The 12118-nt window shown below is 44.0% G+C and overlaps 1 protein-coding gene across 1 annotated transcript in view; it reads right to left on the bottom strand.

Moving 5' to 3' along the window:
- Positions 1 to 4196: 4196 nt before the first annotated feature.
- LOC308360241 (semaphorin-4E-like) overlaps positions 4197 to 12118 on the bottom strand; it is a 14323-nt gene continuing 6401 nt past the window's right edge. Inside the window, exons 7-15 of the mRNA XM_080832046.1 lie at positions 11981 to 12091; positions 11154 to 11305; positions 10741 to 10913; positions 10320 to 10476; positions 9732 to 9954; positions 9039 to 9154; positions 6265 to 6434; positions 5818 to 5870; positions 4197 to 5201 (exon numbers count right to left, since the gene is read on the bottom strand). Coding sequence (XP_080688172.1) covers positions 4477 to 5201; positions 5818 to 5870; positions 6265 to 6434; positions 9039 to 9154; positions 9732 to 9954; positions 10320 to 10476; positions 10741 to 10913; positions 11154 to 11305; positions 11981 to 12091 — 1880 coding nt within the window. The 3' untranslated portion in view covers positions 4197 to 4476. The remainder of the gene's footprint in view (positions 5202 to 5817; positions 5871 to 6264; positions 6435 to 9038; positions 9155 to 9731; positions 9955 to 10319; positions 10477 to 10740; positions 10914 to 11153; positions 11306 to 11980; positions 12092 to 12118) is intronic.

The following is a 12118-nucleotide window of genomic DNA, read 5'->3' as shown; positions in this document are numbered from 1 at the left end:
TCCCGCCCCGTCTGTCTAGCCTCTGGCCTGCCTGGCGTTGGTGCACTGTATGGACGGCTTGGTCCTGGCGTTGGTGCATTATATGGACGGCTTGGTCCTGGCGTTGGTGCATTAAATGGACGGCTTGGGCCCAACGTGTATGGTCTTGAGCCTCTCTGGGCTAACATGAAGGCGTCTGCCAGACTGACCGCTTCTTTGGCAGTTCTGGGGTTGTGCTTTCTTATCCACAGACGCACTTCATGGTTCACCATTTGTAAAAACTGCTCAAGAATAAGCCGCTCCCCAATCTCCTCTTTGGAATGAGCTCTTGGGCACACCCACTTTTCATAAAGCTCCTTGAGCCTGACATATAGTTCTTTGGGTGTTTCATCTGGCTGTATATCCCATGAACGAAAGCGCAGCCTATATGTTTCTGGATTAATCTCAAATTTATCCAATATTGCTATTTTTACTTTCTCATAATCCATTGTCTCCTCAAAGTCCATGGCTATATAAGCGGCTTTAGCCTTCCCCGTAAGCAACGGGACTAAGTGCATAGCCCACTCTGCTCTAGGGCAACCACTTGCACTGGCTATACGCTCAAAGCCAATCAAAAAATGTTCGATGTCTTCCCCTTCTACATATCTTTGCATTCTTGGACCCCTCCAGCCGGCAACAAAAGGAAGTTGTGGGTAACCCTCTTCCACAAGGCTCGCCCTGTCATGCTGAAAAGAACCCGACATATGCATACCTGCCCCCCATTGAGTCACTGGAATAGCTATTCCACCTCCCAGGCTCCTTCCTGGTGTACTGGCAGTTGCAGGCAACCCTTGAGACCCTCCTAGGCCCATTGGTGCTGTGCTGGTCTCTGCTGCTGCTGCAGTCCCCCTTACTGGAGCTACTCCATGGGTGGCTGTGGCCTGTCCTGGAGCTGGATCTGTGTGTGTGCTGCTGCCGCACCCCCTGCTGAAAGCTGTGCCCTCTGCCCGGTTATCTGGTCCTGGGGAATGCTCAGGCCAGTCACCTGATCCTGGCCTGCCCGTCCTGCCGACGGACTGGCCACAGCAGAAACTGGAGCCGATGCAGACAACCCTCTCCCTGCCGGGGCTCTCTCCTGCCGGTCCCGAGTCACCTCCCCCTGCAACAGTGCAAATTGATGTTGCAGGTTTTTCCATTTTTGTTCCTGTCGAGCCCGTTCCTGCTCATGACGCTCATCCTGCCATTTCTGATGTCCCATAAAATCCTTGAACATACTCCTTAGCTCTGTAATTGCTTCGCCGTCATATCCGTCTTCACCAGTAGATGGCGGCCTCTCTGTCACCACTGGAGGCGTTCTCCTTTCCGCCCTCGTCTGTGGTTTGCCCCTCTTTGAAGACATCTTAAATCACAATCCATGGTGTACTGCCCCCTAGCCACTGGTAGTTTTCCGCTGCCACCAAATGTGAAATAGTGTGTTGAGCGGCAGAGGCAGTAACCCGGAGATGGTAGTTTAAATGATCCAAAAGGTGCAGATTTATTAGCTGCCGGCAGGTGACAGACTGGACACACATGTAACACTTAACAGAACTTATTTTCCAGGACAAACAGTTAAACAAACAAAACAAATAGCAATTCTACTGACTCGCAATAAACAGCTTAGTAGTTGAGTACAGGCATCCTCTCACCTCAGAGGCCAAAGCTAGACTGCCTGCCATTATTTGGATCCAGGTTATATGCACCCTAACTCCTCCTCCCAGGAGTTAACCATTATATTTTAAACCATTATCTAAACAGACACATTATTTCGGTTTTAAACATGTATTATGCAGACAATATTTAATAGTTGTCATCTTCCCATGCACAACTATACTAAATAGACTTTTGGCAGCCAGATAAAATGTTAGTATTTCCAGACGGGAGAAATCACCCGTCTTAGTTGGACCAGTCCATTGTTTGGCGCGAGTGCGTGAATATAGATGTCATTTCAGATGCGCTCTGCTTCGGTTCTCCGCCGGATATGCTGCAGGTGAGCTCCGCGATTTAAATGTCCTTTCCTTTCGTAGTCCATGTGTGATCCTCCTCACAGGCTCACCCAGCACGGCGCCATGCCGGTTCACCCGCAAATTGAGTTCATGTTGGTCTTACAGTTAATCACGCATTTACCTTCAACCCACTGCCCATTCATTTCGCCCCGACAATATCCCCAACGTCTCTCGCTATTTAAAGTGACGGCGCAGAATTAGCTCCGTCACACTTGCCATTTTGTCCAGATAGGATTGTATTTAGGACAGATTTAGGTCTCAAGGGTATTTCAGCAACCTTGATTGTCAGTTGATAATATATTTGTTTTTAATGTTTTTAATCTGAATTTGTAAAACTAAACATGAATAGGCTATATTAGGTCCTAATTTGAAGTATTGATTATTGCTTTTTATTAACAAATGTTCAGAGAAGTTGTTGCATGCTATTTTACAAGTTGCATGAATTTATGTATTTAAACTTTGCTTGGTCTACAGTGTTTCTAAGGTACTTAAATGTCACTCCCCCTCTTTGCCAGTCTATTCCATCATGCAACATTTCAATGTGGTGTCTTGCATTGCATGGTGGGCAGGAGGAGGCTGGGGGTTCAATCTCTTCGCTAACTGGTGCTCTCCAGCAGCTACATCAGCTGGTTCAGGCCACTATATAAAGCCTTTCAGTGAGGGGGAACACTGACATGGCCATGCGTGCCATACGTTTCACTTCATGCTGTGGAATGTATTCTCAGGAAAAGGAAAAAACATATAATGAGGAACATCACTCCTAAAAAGTTAGTTCCAGTGACATCTCAGGACCACATGGTTATGGTTAAGTCATTACAACGCTTACAAGTCTGATTAACTCTCTTTTTCCCATAGGCTGAAAGTTCCTTCAACTTCATAGTGTTCTTCATATCCGTCTCTCAGTGAATCCTTGTGCTTATACAGGCTATTGAGGGTGGGGGACCTGCTGAGCATCACTACAAATACCTGCATTTTCCCAAAATGTAATTTAAATATAGGTCCAGTTCAAATGTTCAAATAAATTGTACCAAACATTTTAACGTATGTATTTAAGTGAAATGAGGTGTCAGATCATCCATATCACTTAAATACTTAAGTTAAAATTTTGTTACGGATCAGAAATCCGAAAGTAAATCACCTTGCTTTGTTTTGCTATTGGTATGTACAAAAAAAACAAAAAAACTTTCTAATCAACCATTAGGTGTGGCAGTCTGGGGCTAGGAAGACTGCCTCTGTCTATGAGCTTGGCATTGACTAGATGCTGCACCTTCCTTTGTTCTCTCAATGAACAATAGTGGGACAGACAAGTTGTCATCTTGTTTACAGGGATTGCCTTACTGGAATTATGTAACATGCATGCATGTATTGTAGTGGGTCATTCCAAACATGTCATTCCTCTGGCCAGGGATAAAGTCTGACATTACAATCAACAACAGTCTTTTCGAAAAGATTCCAGTTTCTTACAGAAATTTCACACCAGGCTGATCCTGGAGCCTGCACAACTTTGGATAGTGATATACATATTTCTGTAAAGATATATGAAACACGCATGTGTGTGTATAAAAAAACGTATACAAGCTGTATGTAATGTAAAACTTAGCATCGCTTTACATTATTTACCACCCTTCCTAGTAAAACAGTTGCAAACCTAGAAAAAGAATGTATAGATATCATTATCCATGGTTGGTTTTCCACATGTTCCACAAGTTCCACATGAATGACAGAGATGGGATCAGGAGAAGATATGCCTTTAAATATGTGCATTTGATTGAGTAGTCAACCTAATTATTATTATTATAATTTTTTTAATATATTCTAGGAACTGCCATTCATTTCTGAACGTTAGCCTGTGCTGATGTTTGAACCTCAAGCCAGTTATGTACTTTAATTCATAGATATACCACACTTTATATTTGTTGAGTTGCACTTATCCGTCCTAGTCAGTACACAGAAGAATTTCTAGATAGATGTCTTGCTCCTTAGACAAAGTGCAAGTTTGGGACAATGTACAGGATCCAGTGTTTCATTTCTTACTTTTGTACAATGCAGTTTATTTCAGGAACTGAAATATAAACACTATGCATATGCTACATACAGGATGAGGCATAACAAAAATACATACAAAAACTCTTCTTTAGAACAAATTACAAAGTATAAAATTGAATTATACAACATTTACACAACATCCATCCCAATTTGATTGATTAAATAAGTGAAACATTTGTGTAGCCTCACAGTAGAACAACTCTAAACTCTGAGTTCCTTGTAAAACCAAAGGCAGCAATGAAAAACAGAAGCTGGCAAATTACTGCTAACATGAAGGAATTTGAAGGTACAGACCAAAGATCATTTCAAAGACCTAAATTATATAAATAACAAGTAGAAATCATGTATTGCCTTGCTTGCAACAAGATGCAAGTGATGCATCTCAAGCAAGAGTGAACGTCAAGCATTAGAATCATTGTGTCATTCAGTGTCAAATCTCCGATTCCTCTCCAATGCTGGCTATCGCCACAGTTGGGCCATTACTCGTGCCTTTGCTGCTGAAAGTCACGGTTTTCACGGAATTGTTACAGTTCTGATCAGTTCTAGGATTGTCCGTATTGTCTTGGGAGGCCGGCTGGTAGGCAGTACCGTTCCTGGTGGTCCCCCTTGCCTTCTGGAGCCGTGATCGGAGCCGTTGCCTGCTGAAGAACAGGGCGAATCCGATCACGGCCACCAGTATCACGGTGAGTACTGCCACCGCCACCTGCAGTCCTGTAATCTGTCTGACCTGGGCATTGGGCAGAGGCTGATCTGGGGACAGTTCGCCACTGCCGCCTGCAGGGGTGTTTTTGGGCGCTGTGATCTGGCTGACAGGGGGTTCAGTGAAACTCACTTCCTGGTCTTGGTCATCATGATCCCCCAGTCCTGTCGGAGGAGTCGCTGCATGAGGGAGCAGCAGCTGATAGCTGGCCAATACCTGAGCGTACTTGTGGGCCCCCACGTGCTCAGTGGCCTGGCAGGTGTAGTTCCCCATGTCGCTGGCAGAGGAGTTAAAGATGAGAAGGAACTGTTTGTAGAGGAAGTGCTTCAGGGCAGTTATCTGCAGTGGCTGCCCGTTGAAGTGCCAGTTCACCTTGGCAAGGTTTGAGTCCACCTGGCAGTCCAGACGGATGTTGTTCCCGGGGGCCACATATAGAGCTGAGGCTGTCACAGGGGCTACGGACAGACATACATAAGGTACCATTTCAATAGATGATTTTTACCTCAACATTAGACCATACACAAACACCGACCGATAAATTGGTGTGTGCTGAGGTCATCCGTCGATACAAGCTCATTGCAGATATATTGCCGATTGCAGGTAAATGGTACAGCCATTGATCCTTCACCTAAAGTTTTAACTAAACTACCAGTGTTGTCGTTGCGTAGTTTGTCCACCAGAGGCCGCATGACAACACACCTGTTTCCTAGGCTACAAAGTTGCTGACCGCTGCACAGTACAGCAGAGACTGATCTGTGTCTTCATAGGTAGGGTGATAATACCTGTACTTATATAATTTAATCTATAAACAAGAGGCTTTGTTAAGGTGGTCAGATACTACAACAACAACATTGTGGGAAAAATCTCATATGGTATATGTTTCTGTTAAAATGAATACGGGTCAAAATATCATGACCAGATTTTTAAATCCTCAAATATCGAAATCAGTATTGCAAATCCTGTATCTGTTGGGCTCTAACTGAATACCTGCCTTGTATGGCGATTCACTGGATGAACTCATACCAATGGTGTAATGTCAGGGTTCTAATGGTCATTGGAAGGGGAACCTACCAGACTGTGGACAGGAGGAAGCATCTCCCTCTTTCAGGCTTTGAAGCAAACTCCTAGAAATGAAAAGAAGCAAGTCAATTGCAAACTTTCTGTTAACAGACATACATAAGGGGTAAATTAATTTAATATAAAAAAAAAGGAACTGAGCCATGTAGAGTTCATTCTGAGTCCAGCAGACAGGAGAGCTAACATGTCAGTCAGATGTCATGCAGTGCCCTCATGTGCGTGTCTTATGGAGACAGAGTGAGGGTGTATGGGTCTGTATGCGCCTACTTCATCGTGTGTGTTCTAGAATAGTGGAACGTGACCGCAGAGGGGAGCATGCATGTGTGATTAAACACAGCAGCACACATGGAAAGGGTGGTAGTGGATTCTGCAGAGTGGGAAGAGAGAATCTAGATGGAAATATAGAGATCTGTGTTTGAGTGAGAGGAGCGAGCAGGGCACCTGTGGGCCGTGTCTGGTGAGCGTGGCAGGGTGGCGCAGAGGGCGGCTGTTAGGCTCCAGGCGCAGTAGGGGTCTCTGGCCAGCACACAGTCCAGACAGGAGGCGTAGCGGCCACAGTTACTCAGCGGCATCTGCACAGCACCCGACTCCGTGCCCGCATACAGGTGGCCCTGACCACAACAAACACACACATGGGCCTTCATCACATGACGGAAGGGGGACAAATGTCATTTTCATACCCATGAGCAGCGTCGGAAATTAGCGAGGGCAAAGGGCAAAACTGCCCCTAAGAAATATAGTTTTGCCCCTAAAATGACTAGGAGAGGGGCAAAAAATGCCCCCATAATTTTGTGTAATAATAATTTAATGAACGTGTCAAAAACATCGTAGCCTATATGACCCGGTCAGTTGCCATTAAATGTTTTGATTTTCGCCTTGACTAATTGTTGCGTGAAGAACCGAACGTTCTAACTAAAAATATTTGGAGCGCTTCCTAATCAGACCTGTGACTGCGAGAGTGAGGAGAAATGAGGATCAGCGCAGTCTCTGTCACCATCTCAGGTTCTAAAAGATACAATTAATTCACACACCCAGCGACTGTCAAACAATTTAAGTTAGATTGGCCTGGGGTGGAGGATGACTACGACGACGAGAAAAATACCTGTTTTTTTTTTTCAAGGCATGTCGGACTTGTGGACAACGAGTTGCCCAAGTCGTTGTCAGCACAGGCAAATGTTTCTGCTGACTTCATCAAGGGGAGCGAAAACATACAGAAATCCATGGCCTTTCGTCACCAGGCGCCAAGCAACACGCCATCGCCTACGGTGAATGATAACTAGTGATAATACTTTTAGAAATGATTTAGTTCGGTTAAGCTAGTTTAATGTTAGTTAGCTAACGTTAGCTATCTCTGATTGCGCGTAAGCTACAAAGGCTTGCTTGCAAGCTGGCTTACTAGTCTTATCTGTATTTCCTGTAGGACTACTATGGTAGGTACAAGATGATTAAAGGTAACACAAAAATCCATAAATATAATGTGTTATTATTATTAAAAAAAGAAAGAAAAAAACGATTGTTAAAGGCACCCAGTGCAACTTTATGTAAACATTCAATGAAAATTAAACATTCAATTTCTAGTCTTTTTAACACGTAGTAAGTTTCAATAACTCCATACCATTACATATCGACATTCAAGGAGCAAAGATGAGACGTCGTTATGTGGTGAGAACTGATAGAAAATCGTAAACAACAACAATCGCCGGTGGGGAGAAGCCATTTTTCCATTGACTGGAAGCCTGCTTTATTTATTGTAGGTTACAAAAAATAAAGAAAATGGCGGCGATTGTTGTCGTTATCGATTTTCTATCAGTTCTCACCACACAACGACGTCTCATCTTTACTGCTTGAATGTCGGTATGTAATGGTATGGAGTTATTGAAACTTACTACGTGTAAAAAAGACTAGAAATTGAATGTTTCTTTTTAAGCCTCGAAAGTTGCACTGGGTGCCTTTAATAGTTGAATAATGAAATAACAATAAATAATAATATAATAATAATAATAATAATAACAACAACTAATAATAACCACAAAGAAATAAGAATAAACGTGAATATGATTGTGTAATTTACGTTGTCTGTTTGGTTTTTCTTCAAAAAATCTAAGAAAACACTTTGAATATGTAGACTAATGCTTAATAGTCTTATTATTGCCATTTAATGACAATTGTTCATATACTTTAAAGTAACACTATGCAACAATTTAACACTTTTTGAGGTATGGTTTTATAGGCAACTAGTTTTGGTACCATCCTCTAATTCATTTCGATCGCATATGGTCATGTGAAGGACAGATCAAGACCTGTGTCGTTCCCACTAGCCATCAAAGATATGCCCTATGTAGTTCTGTGTAACGGGCTGGAACACCCTGCAAAAATGGAAGAAAAGCTTTCACATGCATGCCATGCCAGGTACTGCAAAAATACACCAGTTAGTGTGTTGGCAAGCTTCTATCAGTGTCAGCTGGGCTGTTGGTGGTGGTTACAAGGTTTTTGCATGCCTTTTAGGTAGTTAGCGTACTAGTTTTGGAACAGAATTCCGTATTGCTCCTTTAAGCCTAATTAAGTGTGTTTATTATTTTGAACAAAGGTTAAATGTTTTTCACAAGTTTCTAAAAGTGCCCCCATTTTTTGTGAAATGCCCCTGGATTTCAGTAAGTGGGGGCAAAAATTGCCCCCTAAAAAATATGTAAATTTCCCACCCTGCCCATGAGTCTCACATTTCACTCATCTTACTGTACCATGCATCTCAAAAACACCAGTCTATGACCTATGTACTCAAAAGTGGACCCTGCAGAAGTCATACCACAATGTGACGTTTTAATTATAGTCTGAATGTTGAGATAACAAAAGAAGGTGCTTCACTAAAAGAAAGAAAGTATAGCCCTCTGGTCACAGGCAAACAGAGCTCACTATCAAACTAGATGCAAACTGTTAACGCTAGAGATTGCAATCAATACCCCAGGCATACTCGAAAATATTTGCTGACAGGTCAAGGATGTATATGTGTTCTTGTGGGTGGTGGGTTCATGTGTGTACGACACAGTCATGTGTGAAGAGAGACGTTTTTTGGACATTTTAATAAACAGGGCTTTTGAGATTTTGAAGTATGCATGTGTGTGTGCAGTGCTTGCATGTGTAAAGTGTGATGCCTGCTGCGGCGGTACTGCCAAAAGTCTTGCCTGCTGATGGTACCATTGTAAGAGGGGTGCTCTTACCGTACTCAAGGATAGACGCAGGATCTTGATGGCTTGTGGCGTCTCAAATGGCTGAACCTCCTCGATGATATGCATCTCCCCATCGTAGTTCACAGCCTTCTGAACAAAGCCACTCTCTGGGGGAAGAGAAAGTCAGGGCGTTTTCCAACAATCTCACCAATCAGCAGACAAATGAAGGGTCATTTACATTTTTAAAAGTCTCCTTGAATCTCTACTTAGGATGGGTGCAAGTGGTCACAAGGAAAGCTCCCCCATTTTTGTCCACAAATCCATTTCTTCCACAGCAAACAAAAGACATTCCTCATTCTGCTTTTAAAAATGGGCTTCCTTTATCTTATAATGACTGGCAACTCTTAAATGTAGCTAGGCAAGACAGCGTCAGTGAGGCCTAACTAGAGCTCTTCTCATGACACAAATACACTAAAAGGGAAACCAGATTTTTACTAGGGCCAAATCGGAATCAAGTTCAAACATGAGCCATTTTGCTGTTACCAGTTTTAGAATTCTAATACAATACTGAACCGTTTTTTTTTTGGCCCTAGCAAAAAAGAAAATCCCTTTAAAACACTGTCTTGTCACCATACTTGAATGACATATTACAACGTTTTGGAATGCTGATTTCTTCATGGTGCTTGGGCACCTAAAGGTCACTGAACCTCATGATTAAACGGAAGCTCAGTCAGAGAAACGTACCAGTGCCGATGAACATAACAGGGTGCATTTGACCGTCCAGCGCGGCTACATTATCCACCACGATGCGGGTGAAGGCTGCCCCCCTCTTGAGCAGTAGAGGGGCCCCGGTCAGGGGCCGCACGGCATCATCCATTAGTGGCCGGTCCCGGATGAACTGCAGCGTCTTGTCCGGCAGATCCAGTGAGCGGGTCATGCCCTGGCTCCTGGCTGCATCATTTATGCACTGAGGTGAAAGGTTAGAGCATGGTTAGAAAGAAGGAAGTGGAATTCCTCCAAATGCAGATTCTTGAGAAGGCTGCACAACACTTGTCAATCGGTTTGGTTAATAGATGGGACTTCTCTGCAACTTGCTGTGTAACATCTGAAGCATATTTTCTCAAAAGGGATAAAGAAGATGACGAGAAACAAAAAGATGAAGGTGGGATATCCTATTGAGGTGGTATGGGGGTATGATTTTGCACCAAAACATCAAGATACTGAGGGGGATCTCACCAAGGAATTTATTGCCAAAATGGATCACAAGCAAGATTACAACTGTGAAGTGAGACTGCCTGGCAGACTCTGAGGGGGGAATTACAGGGCACTCACAGCGCCTGGCCGAGGGGAGGGCACGTCTCCGCTGAACATCACCCACTTAATATGGGACGTCTCCACAGACACCGGGGTCTTGTATTTGCCCATGGAGAACACGTCTCTAATGGCTGAGACGCTGTACGCACACACTGCGGACAGGTCTGACGAATCTCTGCATCAAAGAAACAGACACACAAACACAGACTCGTAACGTCACTGTGATAATTTACTGTAGTAATTACAAGGCACACGATCTAAACCACTCTTTGTGCAAACAAGTGCTACAGAGAGAGAAAAATAGTGGCTTTAGATGGCAAAGAGTGACAAACTACAGCTCTACCAGTGTGCTTCAATAACAACACCACCCCCAAATTGCTCGGAGGCCTCTTATTTTCACAGTCACGTGTAGAGAGGTGAAAATGCCAGTGACACTCACGACTGGGGAGTGAAGACGGCGTAAAAGACGCCAGACTCCCAGTTATCTCCGCTGAGCAGAAAGACATCCTGGACGATGTAGGGCAGGCTGGGTCCAGGCACAGAGCAGTCCAGGCGCGCCTTCAGGAAGGACGTCCACTTCCTCTGCAGCGTGCGCTGTCCGCCCATGTCCTCCTGCAGACCGGGTACGAAGACAGATGGTCTAGGTGTCAAGGGACTGATTAAAGGTAGACTGTACTGATCTGAAGACTGCTACTTCCAATTTGGGGCAAAACCATGACAAAATACAAATCACACTCAAATCTCTTTTATACAATGTCGGTTCTGCCACAGAGCAGAGAGCCAAACACCTACTGCAGTGAGAAAATGTACAAAACATGTGTTTCAGTCAGCGAGTGAGTGAGTGAAGCCTACCTTGCAGACCCGGGCCACTCGAGACACCATTAGTTTGTTGAAGAAGTCATACTCCACCGCGTTCTCGCTGAAGAACAGGTAGACCTTATCGTCATCCCCATCGGTGCTGTGTTCACTCTCAGGGACCATGTCCATGTACACAAAGCTGGGTTCTGGAGGGAAGAAGGATAAAAACCATACACTGAGTACTACTGGACAGGGCTGACGTTACAGGTGACAGGAGCTGTTAGCATACCTCAGTGTTCTTTTCTGGTGACACATTGCTGGCATTCTTTGGGCTACGGTACATTGCACCACATTCATCATGGGCATGTACTTTCATGTAGTACTACAGAGCTGGCCTGTTTGTGTAAGAGAGTCTGCTACACTGCAAAACATTTCAGAGGCTACAGACCAGTGTTTATTTATTACATGGGAGAAAAATGCTAGGAATTCCAGCCTCAGCAGGAGACCGTGTTTACTCTATAGGGTTTGGGGCCGACTGGTTTAATTGGTGACTAATTACAGCTACTGTGTGGGAAGCCAAATAATTCCCACCTCGCTCTTGTCAATAACTTTACGTGTAGTTCTGCCATGACAAACTTTGCAACTAAAACGCTGCATGCTTTGCCAGCTGCTGGTGTACCATTTTAAACTACAGAAAAAGTGAAACCAGTGGCTCATAGTTCATGCAATGTCATTTTGTAAATATCGGCTCATGCATGATAGTGTTTTTAAATCAATAGACAGTATGGAATATGCAAGTGTTCTAAATTTTAAAAAGGGGTTCTCTATCATGTTGTGTATTCATGTACAGTGGAAGAGATGAGAGATAGAAAGAGGCCCACCGTTGAGCCAGGAGCTCTTGAACTCAGTGCGGAGTGTTGTCTGGGAGCTGCGCAGAACCACTGGCTCCGAGCCCAGGAAGTTGATAGAAGTGGCAGAGTAAAGGTCATTACCTGAAGCGCAACAAACCAAGGGCAAAA

The sequence above is a fragment of the Sprattus sprattus genome (genome assembly GCF_963457725.1).
Source record: "Sprattus sprattus genome assembly, chromosome: 2".
Lineage (NCBI taxonomy): Eukaryota > Metazoa > Chordata > Actinopteri > Clupeiformes > Clupeidae > Sprattus > Sprattus sprattus.
The sequence above is the reverse complement of the archived record's forward strand: the minus strand, read 5'-3'. Positions and strand labels throughout refer to the sequence as shown.